Source organism: Erpetoichthys calabaricus, chromosome 7, assembly GCF_900747795.2.
Source record: "Erpetoichthys calabaricus chromosome 7, fErpCal1.3, whole genome shotgun sequence".
Classification (NCBI taxonomy): domain Eukaryota; kingdom Metazoa; phylum Chordata; class Cladistia; order Polypteriformes; family Polypteridae; genus Erpetoichthys; species Erpetoichthys calabaricus.
Window position 1 is genome coordinate 9,469,746 of NC_041400.2, and position 20,946 is coordinate 9,490,691.

The 20,946-nt window shown below is 39.8% G+C and overlaps 1 protein-coding gene across 1 annotated transcript in view; it reads right to left on the minus strand.

Moving 5' to 3' along the window:
- The window catches only part of trabd2a (TraB domain containing 2A), a 218,681-nt gene that overhangs the window by 18,331 nt on the left and 179,404 nt on the right, over positions 1-20,946 (minus strand). Inside the window, exon 5 of the mRNA XM_051929803.1 lies at positions 16,411-16,501. Coding sequence (XP_051785763.1) covers positions 16,411-16,501 — 91 coding nt within the window. The remainder of the gene's footprint in view (positions 1-16,410; positions 16,502-20,946) is intronic.

The window sequence follows — 20,946 nt, forward strand, 5'->3', positions numbered from 1 at the left end:
TTTTGTTTTCCCTTTTTCCAGCTCCTTTGATCCCAGTGGGAGGTTAAGTGGGACAAAGAGTGAAGAAACTTGTGGCAGCCAACAGCTGATAACAAATTACTGCACTTCCAGGTCATTTACTGGTAAGGGTGAACTCGGTCGATCACAAGGCAGCGGAGCGCGAAGCTCTTGTGCTGTCAAGCCCACTGGGCAGAACTATCCTTTCTGAATTTGTGACAGAGTAACTCCATTGATAAGGGATGACGGTGACATAGTGGTTAGTTAATGAGCTCAAATTCTAGCCCAGTCATTGTTTGTGTGGAGTTTGCACATCTGGCTACTCCGGTTTTCCTTTCAAACCCCAAATTCACAAAAGTAAGATTCATTGTAATTAATTATATTCAGACTTAGTTCGTAACTGAGTGTGCCCTGCCCTGCCACAGACTGGCGCTCTGCCCAAGTTTGGCTTCTGGTGCATTGGGTGCACCTTCCAATAGACATGTGGTCAGTCCAAGGTTGTTGGTTCATGCCTTGTGCCTGATCATGCCCACCAATCACAAGGACTGGGGAGTAGGTGGGCACTTCACTATCAAGTAACCAATACAGATGTGCTTCAGATCAGACACTGAAGTGGGGGGAGTGGCCAAAAAAATTCTGTACTTTAGGCAGCCAATCACTGGGACTGGGGAGTAGCTGGGGTACTTCAAACAGCTAATCACATGGGTAGGGGAGTGGTCAATACTCTTTTACGACATGCAGCCAATCATTTTGGTGTGGGGGAGAGGTCAGATCTTCTTCTACTACATGCAACCAACGGGGCGGAGTGGTGGCTCTGAGGCTAAGGATCTGCGCTGGTATCCAGAAGGTTGCCGATTCAAATCCCCGTCACTGCCAAAAGAGATCCTACTCTGCTGTACCCTTGAGCAAGACCTTAAACCCGTAAGTGCTACAGGGGCGTTGTACAATGGCTGATCCTGCGCTCTGACCCCAAGGGGTATGCGAAAACTAACAAATTCCTAATACAAGAAATTGTATAAGGCGAAATAAAGAACAAAAAAACAAAAACCAATCACATGTGAAGGGGAGTGACTAGACCCTCTTTGGCTACATGCAACCAATCAAGCGGTTAGGGGAGTGGCCAGATCTACATGTTGTTATGATCTGTAGTTTTTATCAAATTTTTAGATAGATAGATAGATAGATAGATAGATAGATAGATAGATAGATAGATAGATAGATAGATAGATAGATAGATAGATAGATAGATACTTTATTAATCCCAAGGGGAAATTCACATTTCACATTCACATTTTTGTGGGTTTCCCAGAAACTGTTTAAAGTGTATGCTTATTCAAGGCTTATGGAAATAACAGTTCTTCCTACAAGAAGGCAAGAAAGCAAAAATTTATGGCCTTATACTACAACACCATCTTGTTTTGTATATGACCCTCATCATTTTGTGAGCCCCATTCCCAAGATGCAACTCTCAGTTGTTAGGGGCGTGTTTATGGAGGAGGTCACATGACAGGTTTTAAAGTCGGCAGTGGCAGCCATGTTCTTAGCAAAATTTGTGGATATTCTCTGTGTGTCATATTCTCTCCTGTCCTTAATACTCTACTGTTGTTTTTGATTAGTTCAACTTTTGGTTAGCCACGTCCTCTTGTCAATCACATGGGTAAGGAAATGGCCATGTCCTCTTGTCCTACATGCAGCCAATCATATTAGTAGGGGAGTGGCCAGATCCTCTTACACCTCATGCCGCCAATCACATGGGTAGTGTTATATTTCAGCCAGGGTTCCATCTCTGGCTGGGGTTCAAAATCTTGTTTTATGTCCTTTTTGTTGTTCACTGAGCCATTAATTTATGTTGATGTTCCTTTTATTAATTATCTGGTGTATTTTCTTTGCAGGTGTTGTGTTACATGTGTTGTGTAGGTGGTCCCACAAGAGGGGGGCCACCTGCTATTAACCCCCAGGAACTGCCCTTGTCCCTACATATTCAGAAAGTTTCCCACAGTTACTGGTGATTCATTTTAAATACGCTTAGGGGTTTTGGTGACTTAGTGTGATTTTCCTCTGTGCTTTGTGGTTTCTGGATATTCTGAAACTGTGCTCTGTTTTTTTCACTGTATTGGGATTTGGTTTGCCCGGGTTTGCCTTTGCTAGCAAACTTCTATGTGCCCTTTGGAGCTTTATTCAGTAACAGAGCATTTTGTGAAAATAAAGTTTGTATTTTATGAAGACATGGTGTTTGCCCTTAAATCTAGCCAGGGTTTTACTGTAAAAATGGTGGCAATATTAGAAGTGCTTTTTGGGACTTGCATGCTTTGGGACTCCTTGTTCACAACGGGTAGGGGAGTGACCAGGTCCTCTTGTCAATCACATGAGTAGAGGAGTGGCCAGGTCCTCTTGTCAATCACATGAGTAGAGGAGTGGCCAGTTCCTCTTGCCAATCACATGAGTAGAGGAGTGGCCAGTTCATATTGTCAATCACATGAGTAGGAGTGGCCAGGTCCTCTTGCCAATCACATGAGTAGAGGAGTGGCCAGTTCATATTGTCAATCACATGAGTAGAGGAGTGGCCAGTTCCTCTTACTAATCACATGAGTAGAGGAGTTCCCAGGTCCTCTTGCCAATCACATGAGTAGAGGAGTGGCCAGTTCCTCTTGCCAATCACATGAGTAGAAGAGTGGCCAGTTCATATTGTCAATCACATGAGTAGGAGTGGCCAGGTCCTCTAGTAAATCACATGAGTAAAGGAGTTCCTCTTTTCAATCACATGAGTAGAGGAGTGGCCAGTTCCTCTTGCCAATCACATGAGTAGAGGAGTGGCCAGTTCATATTGTCAATCACATGAGTAGGAGTGGCCAGGTCCTCTAGTCAATCACATGAGTAAAGGAGTTCCTCTTGTCAATCACATGAATAGAGGCGTGGCCAGTTCCTCTTGCCAATCACATGAGTAGAAGAGTGGCCAGTTTATATTGCCAATCACATGAGTGGAGGTGTGGTCAGTTCATCTTGTCAATCACATGAGTAGGAGTGGCCAGATTCTCCTCTACTTAATGCATCCAGTCTGTCACACTGGTTGAGTTTAGAGTAACAGGCTCATCTTGGAGAAACAAAATGAAACCAGGCTATTGAAAGACACCATTATAATCAAACAATATGATCCCAAGGGTGGTGAACAATATAAAATCTACTGTGTTGTTAGGAAGAAAAGCATAATACTGGAAGAAAATCCAGAGAGGTCAATTAACAATCCCTTTTTTGATTCCTTTTATACCATTTTATTACTGTCCAGAGCTGGTCACTGGGTGGGAACCTAATTCAGAAGAGATGCCAGTCAACACCTACACTCACTCATATGGGGTCACCAGTTAATCTAACCTGAATGTCTTTAAGGCACTATATGATTCCCTGACTGACAGCTTCATAGATGTAATGAAACCTGCTCTGTCCTGCTGTACAATTTGGGCTTTTACTGCTGCGCACAGCAGGAGGCTCAGCTCTAGCCCTGCATATTCAAATGTGTGCAAAACGTAAATTAGAGACGGGCAGATTCTGCCATGTTGGAAAAATCTGTATTTATAGAAGCATTATTTTAAAGAAAATGCATGAGGCTGATCTTTGGTAAAAAAAAAGAAGCAAAAAAAAAAACAAGACAAAATTGTGGCTGAGCATCTCAATTTGGAAATATCATTTTTATTTTTAATTTTTTTTAATCTGAGCATAACTTGACATCTGTTTTAGGTCTGTGGTGAAATTACAGAAACTACAGGCGCTGTTATTTGGAAAATGATTTCCATTTGAAATCCTGTCTGGAAAATGAAAAAAAAAAAAAAAACCATACTAGCCTGAGGCTGACTGGATGGGGAAGAGCATGTAATCGTACGCTTGTTTAAGCGATAAAATGTGGTGTGCCAAATTTGCCGAGCATGTTTTGTAGGAACAGAGCATAATAAGAAACAAATCTGTTTTGTAGCAATGGCCAAATACGCTCTTTGAAAGGGACCACTATGACAGCTGAGATGATTCTAGGGATTCCTAGGGATGTCAGAGAAAAATACAGTCCTCTAGTCCCTATGAATGAATGGTAAAAAAATAGAAAATTAATAAATAAATACAGCAATATATACATATGGGCAGGGTGGCACATTGGTAAGCACTGCTGCCTCACAGCTCTAAGGTCTCGGGCAGTATTTGCAGACTGGTTGTTGTCTATGTGGCTTTAGCAGGTTCCCCCTGTGTGCCAGTCGATTAGGCACCTCGGGTTTCCTCCCTACACCCCTAATATGTGCAAGTAATGTTAAGCAGTGATGCCAGATTGCCCCAGTATGAATAGGTGGGTTCATGAATGTGTGGGCTGGCATCCAGTCCAGAGTTAGTTCCTGTCTTATACTGCCAGGATAGGCTTTGGCTTCCCTCCGACCCTGGTCTGGTATAAGTGGGCTCTGAAAATAAGTGAATGAATGGATAACAGATGCTAGAATTCTCCGTAGGCATGCAAGCTTTATTTTATTTTATTTAAGCGACTGTTTAAGTTGGCATTTCAAAAAAAAAAAAAAACTTCAAGAAAATCTCAAACTGCACTAAAACAATTCACGTAACGCAAATTATATATTAGTAGGATTTAAAACATTCAGATTTAGTCAAGGGGGTGATGTTTAATGCTCCTGATTCAAAGATCTGCGGTCAATGGATTTTGAATTCCGGCCTGAGCACTATCCGTATGGAGTTTTCCTGTTCTCCCTGTGTGTGTGTTTTTGGGCATTTCTCCAGGTAATCCTGTTTTTGTCTCCACATCCCACTCACGTGTTAAGTTGCCCCGGTACTCCGCAAAGCCCCCAGTGTTAAATTACCGTTCCATACACGCACTATAAAGCAAGGGTGGCCAACTCCAATCCTGGAGAGCTGCAGGTTTTTGTTCCAACCCAGTTGCTTAACAAATCTTATTTAATTTCACGGCTTGTTAGTGTTTGAACTCTACCATAGCAGTTCATTTGTAAATCAAAGATTGTTTCTTCCTTTCTAATGATACATGTATCATCCAAGTAATTTGATGCCTAAAACAGATGAGCAATTTTCAGTTCTTCACTTTCTCTTCAGTTTCCCTCCGAGTACTTCATTTAGCCAAATAGTGAATGACGAATACACACGGGTGGAAATGGAGGCAAGCTAGACGTACAACTGCTGGCTCCTTATTGCTAATAAGGGGCAGTTAAACAGTGAATGCAGCTCTTTATATGACTAAAATAAGCAATTGAGAGTTCAAAATCTTAACAAGTAAGACCACCAAAATGAAGCAGCAAAATGTCACTTGAACAATAAGTGCTTCATCAGCAATGAAAGATTTCTCATGAAGCAGTTGGGTTGGAACAAAAATCTCTGCGACCCTTCAGGGCCGATGTTTCTCAGCCCTGATTTAAAGAGTCTTGAGTTTTAAATAGCAAATAAATTAAATGAAAGTTAATTAGTAGCAAAAATAGTCACTAATTTAAAAAAATGGTTTGAATAAAAACCGGTAGGTCACCATTGCTCTCCAGGATCAGAGCTGGTCAACCCTGCTATAAAGGATTACTTTAGTTCTGTCAGGGGTTGACACTGAGGCTGTGACGGATAAGAGAAGAGACAGATACAGATCAGTACTTAGAAAAACAATATACTGTATGTAGATTACTTTAGCAAATAGTCATTTCTCTCTATTATAATAAAAAAATCTTAGGTCAAGACGTGATCTTCTCGGAAAGACACTCTGACGTCTCGTGAGACTGGACTTTACAACCTTGGGAAGCAAGACCTGTGAGACCTGTGAGTGGGCCCTGCAGTGAACTGGTGTTGTGGGAGGGTGGGGGGGTACATTCTGCCTCCATCTGACCCTGAAGTAGATTAAGTGGCTTGGCTTTGAGAATGTTATACTAAATAAATAAATAAATTTAAAAGGCACTATATAATTAATAGATCGATATGAAAGCCACGATATAATAGATAGATAGATTTAAAAGGCACTATATAATTCATAGATAGATATGAAAGTTACTATAAAATAGATATATTTAAAAGGCACTATATAATTAATAGATATGAAAGTCACTATATAATAGATAGATTGAAAAGGCACTTTTGCACGTCACAACCTACTTACAACCAATTTAACACAAGATCACGGACATCTAACCTCTCAGTTGTTGGAAGGCTTTTGCCAGACACACTTCATGTTGCCAACAGATAGATAGATAGATAGATAGATAGATAGATAGATAGATAGATAGATAGATAGATAGATAGATAGATAGATAGATAGATAGATAGATAGATAGATAGATAGATAGATAGAGTGAAAGGCACTATATAACAGATAGATAGATAGATAGATAGATAGATAGATAGATAGATAGATAGATAGATAGATAGATAGATAGATAGATAGATAGATAGATAGATAGATAGATAGATATGAAAGGCACTATACAACAGATAGATAGATAGATAGATAGATAGATAGATAGATAGATAGATAGATAGATAGATAGATAGATAGATAGATAGATAGATAGATAGATAGATATGAAAGGCACTATACAACAGATAGATAGATAGATAGATAGATAGATAGATAGATAGATAGATAGATAGATAGATAGATAGATAGATAGATAGATAGATTCAAAAAGCACTATATAATTAATAGATAGATATGAAAGTCACTATATAATAGATAGATAGATTCAAAAGGCACTATATAATTAATAGATAGATATGACAGTTACTATAAAATAGTTAGATTTAAAATGCACTATATAATTAATAGATAGATATGACAGTTACTATAAAATAGATACATAGATTTAAAAGGCACCATATAATTAATAGATATGAAAGTCACTATATAATAGATAGATAGATAGATAGATAGATAGATAGATAGATAGATAGATAGATTCAAAAGGCACTATATAATTAATAGATAGATATGAAAGTTACTATAAAATAGTTAGATTTAAAATGCACTATATAATTAATAGATATGAAAGTTACTATAAAATGATAGATAGATTCAAATGGCACTATATAATTAATAGATAGATATGAAAGTTACTATTTAATAGATAGATAGATTTCAAAGCACTATATAATTAATAGATAGATATGAAAGTTACTATTTAATAGATATATTTAAAAGGCACTATATAATTAATAGATAGATATGAAAGTTACTATAAAATAGATACATAGATTTAAAAGGCACTATATAATTAATAGATATGAAAGTCACTATATAATAGATAGATAGATTCAAAAGGCACTGTATAATTAATAGATAGATATGAAAGTTACTATAAAATAGTTAGATTTAAAATGCACTATATAATTTATAGATATGAAAGTTACTATAAAATAGATATATTTAAAAGGCACTATATAATTAATAGATATGAAAGTCACTATATAATAGATAGATTGAAAAGGCACTTTTGCACGTCACAACCTACTTACAACCAATTTAACACAAGATCACGGACATCTAACCTCTCAGTTGTTGGAATGCTTTTGCCAGACACACTTCATGTGCTCCCAGCTCTTAAAAATGTATACGTTCTAGATGGCACGTCATCGACTAAGCAAAGAAGAAAGAGCAGCTATGTGCAAATTCTGAAAATAAGGACAGTAATAATCAGCCCAGACCAAGTGGAATTGAATACCTGGTAGGTCCAATTGGGGTCAGAAATAAAAGACTTCATAAAGACGTTCAAAAATGGCGCGATACACATGCAGAGCAGGTTAGAGATTATGAAAGTAGTAAAATTCGAAAGTATCAAAAAAAAGAAAGAAAACATTGCATTAACACAAACAAATGGAAATTATTACTCGGTGAAATAACGGAACAGCAAAAAGAGATAGAATATACGGACATAAGTGATATGTCAGAAGTATGTCATTTAAGGCTTTAAAGTTTAAGTCAGAGACTTGCACATCGGCGAATTCCTGTTGCCATCAGGGAAAAGTAGTGTTGCCTCCCAATGAAGAGGCGTATCCGCGTTAATTAAATTAGAATTAAAAGATTTGCTGTTTGGTGAAAGTGAAATCCACAAAATATCCAAGTCTAAAATAATCTTTTCGAGTTTGCATCAATCAATGCTGAAAACGCAGATTTACACAATAATGGACCACACGCTATGAGAATCTGTGGTCCCACAACAATTAAAGCAACGGCAAGTTTAATTTCGAAGAAACCACAATTCGGTCAGATGTATATTTATGATCACGGAGCAGCGATGCAACATAGAATCTAAAGAGTATGTAACAATTTCCATGAAAATAACAATCTCTTCAAATTGTATATCCGGATAACCAAACCCGTCTCTTATAAATTTTATCAGAACAATAATTTTATACGTTCAAGATGACACGTCAATGACAAAGCAATGAAGAAGGAGCATGGACAAACATTCGAGAAAGTCATTCTATTTATTAGAGAGAAAGAAAAGATATTCACTCACAGGCAGCTATAAGTTGCGTTGTCACGATGTAAGTCCAAACACGGAATCAACATTCAATGTGATATTGACGAAACGTTAATTCCAAATATTGTTTTTACAAAAGTTTTAAAGTAAAAGTGAAAATAATGAATATGTAACAATTCCCATGAAATCTCTTTAAATTGTATATCTGGATAACCAAACCCAGGGGTGGGCGAGCGAAGCGAGCAGGGGGTACAGCACCCTAGTGTTTACAAAAAAAATCTACAGTATATTAACAAAATTATAATATAGTATTAACAAAATGAATATCTTTGCTCCCTAACAAAAGGTGCCCAGTCTTATACTTCATTATCTGGGTTATGGTCCCATCCAGGGTTGGTTGCTGCCTAGTATGCAGTAATCCAAGGATAAGCTCCAGCTCTCTCATAGCCTACATTGAAAAAGCAGGTTCGGAGTAAATGAATGATTGAATAGGAGATACAGTACTATAGTTTTCTGTGAGTTTGCCATCTCTGTTACTTCTTACTTGAGAATTCTTTGGAGTCTCATTTCTGAATAGAAACCTAAAGGAAAATCTCCTAATAGTACAAAAAAGTATGTAAAGCAAATCATTACGTAGTCCTGATTTAATCAAGTCTCACTGCTGCCTCACAAATCTAATGTCCTAGGTTCAAATCACACTGTCTGTGTGGAATCTGCACACTCTCCCCATGTCTGTGTGGGGTTTTCTCTGGATGCACGTTTTTTGGCGTGTGGGTGTGTGTAAAACTGGGCCCTTCAAATGGCCTGGCATTCCATCCAGGGTTGCTTCCTGCTTTGCAAGTAATGACGCTGTGAAATGATCAAGCCATGTGCCGAAATCAAAAGTGCATTAAATAACCCGGTGTGCGTGTGCTGCATTGTTAAAATGTAGGACCAACACTCTGTTAAAGAGCTAAGTCGCCCAGTGACTTGTGGGGGTCTTAATCCACCCTTGACACTGTGAGATACACCTAGCCCTGCACCCCTGAATTAATTTCAGCAGGTTTGAAAATGAGAGTAAATAACTTAAGGCCCTGTCACATGGGTAGGGGAGTTGCCAGATTCTCTTGTACCACATGTAGCCAATCACATGGGTAGGGGAGTGGATAGATCCTCTTGTACTACATGCATCCAATTATATGGGTGTAGGGGAGTGGCCAGATCATCTTGAACAATATGCAGCCAATCACATGGGTAGGGGAGTGGATAGATCCTCTTGTACTACATGCATCCAATTATATGGGTGTTGGGGAGTGGCCAGATCATCTTGTACTACATGCATCCAATTATATGGGTGTTGGGGAGTGGCCAGATCATCTTGTACTATATGCAGCCAATCACATGGGTAGGGGAGTGGCCAGATCATCTTGCACAATATGCAGCCAATCACATGGGTAGGGGAGTGGCCAGATCATCTTGTACTATATGCAGCCAATCACATGGGTAGGGGAGTGGATAGATCCTCTTGTACTACATGCATCCAATTATATGGGTGTTGGGGAGTGGCCAGATCATCTTGTACTATATGCAGCCAATCACATGGGTAGGGGAGTGGCCAGATCATCTTGAACAATTTGCAGCCAATCACATGGGTAGGGGAGTGGCCAGATCATCTTGTACTATATGCAGCCAATCACATGGGTAGGGGAGTGGATAGATCCTCTTGTACTACATGCATCCAATTATATGGGTGTAGGGGAGTGGCCAGATCATCTTGTACTATATGCAGCCAATCACATGGGTAGGGGAGTGGCCAGATCATCTTGAACAATATGCAGCCAATCACATGGGTAGGGGAGTGGATAGATCCTCTTGTACTACATGCATCCAATTATATGGGTGTAGGGGAGTGGCCAGATCATCTTGAACTATATGCAGCCAATCACATGGGTAGGGGAGTGGCCAGACCATCTTGCACTATGTTCAGCCAATCACATGGGTAGGGGAGTGGATAGATCCTCTTGTACTACATGCATCCAATTATATGGGTGTAGGGGAGTGGCCAGATCATCTTGTACTATATGCAGCCAATCACATGGGTAGGGGAGTGGCCAGATCATCTTGAACAATATGCAGCCAATCACATGGGTAGGGGAGTGGATAGATCCTCTTGTACTACATGCATCCAATTATATGGGTGTAGGGGAGTGGCCAGATCATCTTGAACTATATGCAGCCAATCACATGGGTAGGGGAGTGGCCAGATCATCTTGTACTATATGCAGCCAATCACATGGGTAGGGGAGTGGCCAGATCATCTTGAACAATTTGCAGCCAATCACATGGGTAGGGGAGTGGCCAGATCATCTTGTACTATATGCAGCCAATCACATGGGTAGGGGAGTGCATAGATCCTCTTGTACTACATGCATCCAATTATATGGGTGTTGGGGAGTGGCCAGATCATCTTGTACTATATGCAGCCAATCACATGGGTAGGGGAGTGGCCAGATCATCTTGAACAATTTGCAGCCAATCACATGGGTAGGGGAGTGGCCAGATCATCTTGTACTATGTGCAGCCAATCACATGGGTAGGGGAGTGGATAGATCCTCTTGTACTACATGCATCCAATTATATGGGTGTTGGGGAGTGGCCAGATCATCTTGTACTATATGCAGCCAATCACATGGGTAGGGGAGTGGCCAGATCATCTTGAACAATTTGCAGCCAATCACATGGGTAGGGGAGTGGCCAGATCATCTTGTACTATATGCAGCCAATCACATGGGTAGGGGAGTGGATAGATCCTCTTGTACTACATGCATCCAATTATATGGGTGTTGGGGAGTGGCCAGATCATCTTGAACTATATGCAGCCAATCACATGGGTAGGGGAGTGGCCAGATCATCTTGTACTATATGCAGCCAATCACATGGGTAGGGGAGTGGATAGATCCTCTTGTACTACATGCATCCAATTATATGGGTGTTGGGGAGTGGCCAGATCATCTTGTACTATATGCAGCCAATCACATGGGTAGGGGAGTGGCCAGATCATCTTGAACAATATGCAGCCAACCACATGGGTAGGGGAGTGGCCAGATCATCTTGTACTATATGCAGCCAATCACATGGGTAGGGGAGTGGATAGATCCTCTTGTACTACATGCATCCAATTATATGGGTGTAGGGGAGTGGCCAGATCATCTTGAACTATATGCAGCCAATCACATGGGTAGGGGAGTGGCCAGACCATCTTGCACTATGTACAGCCAATCACATGGGTAGGGGAGTGGCTAGATCCTCTTGTACTACATGCATCCAATTATATGGGTGAAGGGGAGTGGCCAGATCATCTTGAACTATATGCAGCCAATCACATGGGTAGGGGAGTGGCCAGATCATCTTGTACTATATGCAGCCAATCACATTTTTGAACTTTCATCTCAATTCTGGATTTTTAGAGGCTTCACACCCTTTCTGAGTGCACTCAGATAATAATATTGATGAACTGAAGGCAGTAGCGGCATGATCCCATGACCATTGGTTGTGTATTGTGACCACCCCAGCAACTCGGTCCAACTAGTCTGCAGTTTGTCCCGACAAAATGAAACTGGGATGATTCTGGCATAAGTTACAAGGACAGACTCAGTGTGCGAATTTTGAGCACTCAGCTAGAAGTACAATGAATGTAACGCAGCAACAAGGACTACAGAACACAGTTGTTTCAGGCATCAAAAATGTAAGAGAGATTTGTCTCTCTGAAAATGTACCAAACAGAATGGAAAAAGAAAAAAAAAGCAGAGATTGTGGCTAAACTCTCCATACCTGGAAAGCATTCGTACAGCACCAGCTCCGTAAGTAGCTTATTATTGGCTGTCAGGAAAAGGGACTTGCTGGTAATACTTTGGAAATGTAAACCTATGCTGGTTGAGACATGTAATGTGTTGTCCCCTACACTTCCTAGTTGGGGAAGCTGACATCCTCAGGCGATGAGATCAACAGCTACAGCCGTCAAGTTTGGCATCCCCTCCCACTAGAAGTCATGTAATGTAACGCAGGCAAAAGGATAGAAGTCTCAACAGAACAGTCTCCCTGCCATGCAGATTTAATGGACGCCACAAGATGTCTGCTGATGTTTGGACTATCATGATCAGACTAAACATGGCAGAGTCTAAACACAACTCAAAAGAAGGCCAGTTTGAAGCCTGTAATCCAGGCTTTCAAAATGACCATTACCCCCAGTTCATGTTCAAATTGCTTGTTGCAAATGGCGTCTTGTCATATTGGAGTAAACCCCTCACCCCCACCCAGTGCCCTCCACATGTATTTTGTATCTCTGGGTTTTACCTCATGACTTGACCCGTTGACAGAAAAGTCTGAGGTAATGCAGCGCTTTGAAGTAAACTCAAGGGGCGTCAATGCATCACGTCAATGACCACAACACTGAAGGCAGCGGGCAAGCAGATGCCTTATGTGCTGTCAGGCAGCTAATAGTTAAAATAAAGGGAGTGCCATGCTGGCTGTTGTGGAAGTAATTGAGTACAAGTTGGAGTTCAATGTGGTGCCCAACCACCAAACCAGAAGAATTGGAACTGACAGTTTTCAAGGTTGGGGGTAAACAGTCAAATTACTATAAGACGTGGCACCTCGGGCATGGGCACGTGGCACATCCGTCGACAATCTGCTGGCTTATTGTGGATCAGCACTCAGGGGCGGCTCCCTGCTACACAGAATGTAAAACAGAACCCTGATTTGAGGAGTTGTACAGTTCCCAATGCATTGTAGAGCAATAAGTGCAATATCATAATTAAGACCAGATTTAACTGGCATTTGCCTAGAGGGACCTCAGTTCTAAAGTTACAGTGCTTTTACTCTATTAAAGAAAAGGAACACCTTTTAACATACTATGACATTGTGCGACATGCAAGCCTGCTATGGTGAAATGATGGCATTGTCCTTCAAAAGGCCACAGAACTTCCTATTTAGCTTAGCTGATTAGGTGTCAGGTCTGCCGAGTGGCCAAGAGTTCAGGAAGTGGAGTTGAACCTTAAGAGGGAGATGAGGGTGAATCTGATTTTGATTACGGTGGTGTCAGCAGTGGGATGAAACTTTAAATGGGATTGAGTATGACAGTATCTGAGAGCAGGGTGTGGTATTGGGTTGGTAGTGAAATTTTGACTTCACGTATCCTTACCAGCTTTCAGACCTCGGCATCGGTATGGAAAAGGCACCAAAGCAAACAACAGATAATCCAACTCCTCCATCCCCCTTTTGGGCCACACAGACACACTCCTTCCTTCCATACCTCATTCCACAGTAACTCTTTTGAATTTTTGAGTGGTCAGGAGGGTCTCCCATTGATTCTTAAGCAGATTGAAGAACAAAGTGCTGAGCACAGAGTCTTGTAAAGCCGCCTCTTACTTCAGGAACCAAAATTACCAAACACCTGGTACCATACCGATTGAAAAAAATCGTTTTTCGGTACATACCACACAATCCTAGTATGGTGACAAGAAGTTAACAGCAATGGTGACATAATACAGCCAAGACCAAGGAGCTCATCGTGGACTTCAGGAAGAAGGCAGACAACATCCAGCCACTCAACATCAATGGGGACTGTGTGGAGAGGGACTCAGACTTCCACTTCTTGGGAGTCACCATTAGGGAGGACTTGACCTGGGGAACACACACTGCTGAAGTAGTGAAGAAGGCCCAAAAGAGACTCCACGTCCTGAGGGTGCTCAGGAAGAACAACATCCCTGAGAAACTGCTGGTGCCAGGGCCGGATTTTCCTATAGGCTAACTAGGCTTCAGCCTAGGGCCTCAAGATCAAGAGGGGCCTACATTCAAATTGTTAGCAAAATTAAAATTATACTATTCTACAAACAGTGAACACTAAAACACTGAACCGAAAATAAGGAGAAATTCTACGCATATGACTAATAAACAAACATAAAAATGTATTGGTTAAGATTAACGTGTATTACGTATTTTATTATCTCTCATGTAATTTACAAACTTAAAAATGGAAGGTGAAAGGGCCTCATAAGTGGAATAGCCTAGGGCCTCTTTTCATATAAATCCGGCCCTGGCTGGTGTCCTTTTACTGCTGCACAGTAGAGAACATCCTGGTCTACTGTCTCTGTGTGTGGTTCTCCAGCTGCCCAGTAGCACAGAAGAAAGAGCTCAACAGGGTCATTAAGCTCCCCTCACTAGAAGAACTACATAGTTCTTGTTGTCTCAGGAACGTCAAGAAAATTCTTCAGGACCCATCACACCCAGGACATGCATTGTTTGAACGCCTGCCTTCAGGCAGATGTTTCAGATCCATAAAGACTAAGACAAATAGACTGAGAAACAGTTTCTATCCTTCAGCCATCACCGTGCTGAATGCTGCTAAGTGGTCAATCTGACCAAGTGCACCTTCATTCTAAGTTAACATTAGATAAGGGATAAGTGCAATATAATGTATGTACAGTTAGGTCCATAAATATTTGGACAGAGACAACTCTTTTCTAATTTTGGTTCTGTACATTACCACAATGAATTTTAAATCAAACAACTCCGATGCAGTTGAAGTGCAGACTTTCAGCTTTAATTCAGTGGGGTGATCAAAACGATTACATAAAAATGTGAGGCAACTAAAGCATTTTGTGAACACAATCCCTTCATTTCAGGGGCTCAAAAGTAATTGGACAATTGACTCAAAGGCTATTTCATGGGCAGGTGTGGGCAAATAAGATTTGCGTTAATCTACAACAACCAGTCTTCAGCCACGGTCAGTTGTCCGTGGCTTTTTCTAGGGATAGATCTTTCGACTCATTATCTGTCGTCTCCACCAAAACACCTATTCACAACTTCGTCTTTCAAGAAGTATTTATTTCTTCTTGATTTCTGAATTGGGCGGCACGGTGGAGCAGTGGGTAGCGCTGCTGCCTCGCAGTTAGGAGACCTGGGTTCGCTTCCCAGGTCCTCCCTGTGTGGAGTTTGCATGTTCTCTCCGTGTCTGGGTGGGTTTCCTCCCACAGTCCAAAGACATGCAGGTTAGGGTGGATTGACGATTCTAAATTGACCTTAATAATAATAATTTTTTAATAATTTTTTGCATTTATATAGCGCTTTTCTCACTACTCAAAGAGCTCAGCAATTGCAGGTTAAGGGCCTTGCTTAAGGGCCCAACAGAGCAGAGTCCCTATTGGCATTGACGGGATTCGAACCGACAACCTTCCGATTGCCAATGCAGATCTCTAGCCTCAGAGCCACCACTCCGCCCTTAGTGTGTGCTTGGTGTGTGTGTGTGTCCTGCAGTGGGTTGGCACCCTGCCCGGGATTGGTTCCTGCCTTGTGTCCTATGTTGGCTAGGATTGGCTCCAGCAGACCCCTGTGTTTGGATTCAGCGGGTTGGATAATGGATGGATGGATGATTTCTGAATTCCTTTCTCACCGTTTTCCATTCCTATTCTTACACCGCTGGGTGTCGGCTAAGTTATTAAAATCATGGGGCAAAATGCCTTATTTTAAAGAACTGAGAAACAGTCTTGGGGCTCCTTAGGAAAAAAAAAAGCAATGTTAAGTAAATACAGAATATAAAAATACACGCATAATTCTAATGGGCTCATTGGGAAGTGTGTAAAGTTCCTGTCGATCCAATGGAATTAGAGTCTGTTTGTTGCAGCTTAGCCCCCTCAAATAACACTCACCCCGAGGGAGCCATTGAGTGCCTTCCAGCACTGCGATTCCAGTAAGATCGGGCAAAACCACACAAGGGACCAAAAAATAATAAAAATAAAAAAAACCTGTTCAGCTTCAGAAATGAGAAAATCAACAAACAGGCCGACGTCAGAGTGCCGTCTTTTAGCCTCTGTTTTACTAGGATGGCAGCCAACAGGAATCATTAGCCAATAGCCAGGGGAGAAACCGAACCCTCCAAAGCGCTGCTCCGCTTTCTTCACCCAAATGGCACACAAGCCTTGTTTTAAATTACCTGTTAATGGGCTGCCCCGCGGGCGTGTGCTGCACGTCGTAGCCTTCTCTTCGTAGCACATCAATCACCGTGTTGTTGCCCAGGAAGTGACCTGCAATACAAAGAGTTACATTTTCAGCCATGTGTGGTACGTGGAGTGTCCATGATATTTTTTTCACTGACTGCTTTCATGATCCAATGCAGTTCACTGCTCAGCGCGATTTACGGGCCTGTGCACAGCTAACATTACAAAAAGCACAGGGGTGTATTTTCATACATTTTGACATTTTTATGTTTACATGCCAATTGTTTCAGTACTGCCTGAAGGTTACACGTGAAATAAAAAAGTATCTTAAAGGAAATGTAAAAACCAGGCTACAGTCCATTATGAGATATAAATATTCACTGCCATTCATTTTATGTACACTTTGGACCAAGAAACAACTCCTGGGAGCAAAGCCTCACCCAGGGCTCCTTAAATTACTTCATAGTAGGTGTACACGAAACCCTCTGTACACACATATAAATCCAGGTAGATTTAATAATAATAATAATTATAGCCATAATAATAATACATTTTAGTTATATGTGCATAACGATTTTCCCAGGTGGATTTGCATGTGTGGCATAGTTACAATAACACCTCCACTTTTAGATGTTAGTTAACTAGAAATGATCACTATATTAGCTATATTAAAATCACATTAGGACAAAGAAAGTACTACCTATCTATTAATTATATACTGCATTTTAAATCTTGTAATGAAATAATGCCTTTTTATATCTGTCTGTAATATAGTGCCTTTCGTATCTATCTGTTTATTACAGAAGGGATAATACCAGAAAGGGATCCCACCCTGCTGGGCTCTTAACCTGAAAATTGCTCCGGAACTCTGTACAATGCCTGAACCTGCGCTCTGACACCAATAAAAAAATGTTTAAAAATGTAATTCTGGCCAAGCGGAAGGTAGGTACGCTCCAATGTCAAAAGTTGCCACTGTATCTGATGATGTTCAGCTCTGACAGGAGAGCGGCCCCCACGTGGGGAGAAGAGCACATGGCCGTGATATCTCTGGCAATCAGCAGCTACCATCTAAAACACACGTAGCTCTGATCTCTCTCTCAGAAACATCAAACGTTACTCCTTAACAATCTCTAAATGATAATGTCTACTGAACAAACAGGTACCACTAGCTAAGTGTAGGCGAGGTGCACTCCAACACGTGGCGAGAGATAGAATGACTCGCGGAGGCTGGCGCCTGAGTGAGGAGGGCCATGCCCGGCTCCCACTCTCAAGGTCCCACATCCTCCTCCCCTCGGCCCACAGCCACTCTCTTGGATTTGCGCAAATAAATTGGTGCCACAAACGAACTGTAATACTTAGCGCAATGACAGAAGTCGCAAAATCAACCGGAATGTTCTAGCAAATTAAAGAAGAAAAACTCAATCTAAATCCGTTAGGTAGTTCCCTCGTGCAAAGCGGACAGACAGACAGATAAGACAAACATTGGATTTTATATATACTGTATATATAATTACAGTATTATTAATTATATAGTGCCTTTTAAATCTATCTATTATATAGTAACTTTCATATCTATCAATTATATAGTGCCCTTTAAATCTATCTATTATTTAGTAAATTTCATATCTATCAATTATATAGTGCGTTTTAAATCTATCTATTATATAGTAACTTTCATATATATCTAATTATATAGTGCCCATTAAATCTATTACATAGTAACTTTCATATCTATCAATTATATAGTGCCTTTTAAATCTATCAATCTATTATATAGTAACTTTCATATCAATTATATAGTGCCTTTTAAATCTATCTATCTATTATATAGTAACTTTCATATCTATCTATTAATTATATAGTGCCTTTTAAATCTATCTATTATATAGTAACTTTCATATCTATCTAATTATATAGTGCCCTTTAAATCTATTATATAGTAACTTTCATATCAATTATATAGTGCCTTTTAAATCTATCTATCTATTATATAGTAACTTTCATATCTATCTATTAATTATATAGTGCCTTTAAAATCTATCTATCTATTATATAGTAACTTTCATATCTATCTATTAATTATATAGTGCCTTTAAAATCTATCTATCTATTATATAGTAACTTTCATATCTATCTATTAATTATATAGTGCTTTAAAATCTATCTATCTATTAAATAGTAACTTTCATATCTATCTAATTATATAGTGCCCTTTAAATCTATTATATAGTAACTTTCATATCAATTATATAGTGCCTTTTAAATCTATCTATCTATTATATAGTAACTTTCATATCTATCTATTAATTATATAGTGCCTTTAAAATCTATCTATCTATTATATAGTAACTTTCATATCTATCTATTAATTATATAGTGCCTTTAAAATCTATCTATCTATTATATAGTAACTTTCATATCTATCTATTAATTATATAGTGCCTTTAAAATCTATCTATCTATTATATAGTAACTTTCATATCTATCTATTAATTATATAGTGCTTTAAAATCTATCTATCTATTAAATAGTAACTTTCATATCTATCTAATTATATAGTGCCCTTTAAATCTATTATATAGTAACTTTCATATCAATTATATAGTGCCTTTTAAATCTATCTATCTATTATATAGTAACTTTCATATCTATCTATTAATTATATAGTGCCTTTTAAATATATCTATTAAATAGTAACTTTCATATCTATCTATTAATTATATAGTGCCTTTAAAATCTATCTATCTATTATATAGTAACTTTCATATCTATCTATTAATTATATAGTGCTTTAAAATCTATCTATCTATTAAATAGTAACTTTCATATCTATCTATTAATTATATAGTGCTTTAAAATCTATCTATCTATTAAATAGTAACTTTCATATCTATCTATTAATTATATAGTGTGTTTTAAATCTATCTATTATATAGTGACTTTCATATCTATCTTTTAATTATATAGTGCCTTTTAAATTTATCCATCTATCTAGTATAACATTCTCAAAGCCACTTAATCTACTTCAGGGTCAGATGGAGGCAGAATGTACCCCCCCACAGCAGCAGTTCACTGCAGGGCCCACTTATAAACTCACACTGGCCCAATTTAGAATCACCGTTAATCTAATATGTACATCTTTGGGGATGTGAGAGGAAAACCTACACAAACACAAGGAGAACATGCAGACTTTGCGCAAAGAGTAACAGATTACAGCTCTTGAAGCAGTAGTTCTAACCACTGCACCATTATGGCAAAACATCCATCCATCCATCCATCCTGCTGAATCCGAACACAGGGTCACAGGGGTCTGCTGGAGCCAATCCCAGCCAACACAGGGCACAAGGCAGGGAACCAATCCTGGGCAGGGCGCCAACCCACCACAGTTATGGCAAAACAGATTAATGTAAACTAAAAGAGAGTTACAGAGGTTGAACCCCAGAAAAATGGTCACTGGGTGGTCCATTGCTAAGAGTGGCACATCCGTTAACAATTTTGTGAAAACCTTTCCAGCCTAACTGGGGTTAAACCCAACATTTGATTTCCTGCATCCATTCTTAGTACTTTCTTGTTCTCATTCTCTTGATTTCTTCTTCACTGGAAGAAAGTATTTGTCAATTCCAATCATGTTACCAGTTCCACTGTTATTCTTTAAATCAGTGCCGGCGCTGTCCATGTCATATACTGTACAGTTTACTGTCTTATTGGAGAGGAGGGCACAGTGTCACAGCACTGAGTTTTGAGGCTGTAGTCCAGCTCAGGGTCCAGAAGGTGGCCTGATACTCACATGTAAAAGATATTAGTACCCTGTACCTCTGTGTATGTGGAAAGAATCTTTGAATACAGACATGGATAGAAATAGGACAGATAAAATGCATTATCGTGAACAGGCCAACCGGTGACACCAGAACCTCATCCATGCAGATTTTGAACCCCACGCCCCACAGGGCTGCACTTGCTAGTCTTTCCTGACAATACAATACAGTTTGTTTTTGTATCGCGCCCTTCACTGAGTACTGGCGCAGAGCACTGTGACACATTCTCAAGTAAAGTGCAAGTATCGATTAAACTAATTACTAAAAACAGAACTAGTACACATAAAGATAAGGGATCTGTTAAAACACAGAGAACTAAGTAGAAACTAACAACATCTCTCCATTAATCAAGTAAGCACCACACCAAGAGCAGCAGATACAGGATTACATATCCAAGCAGTGTGGTTGACTACTTTTAAAAGTCATCCTATTGTAATATCATGAAAATTCGTATATTTAGCAAAACACTTTACACTTCACCGGGCCAAGTTTGTTAATCGCAAATCTGACATCCTCAGAGTGAACACTTGCACAGCAATAAACACTAATCCCACCTCTTTGGGCAAGCTGGTCTCCGCGTCTCAGTACCCGATTGGATTTTTCATGCGTTATATTTTACCTCATTTACTGAAATCTGATTGGATCGTCCAAACGATATTTTGTAGGTCCCGCCCTCTCTGTCTTGTGTGACGCATCAGGCGGCCTTTGAAGCATCGC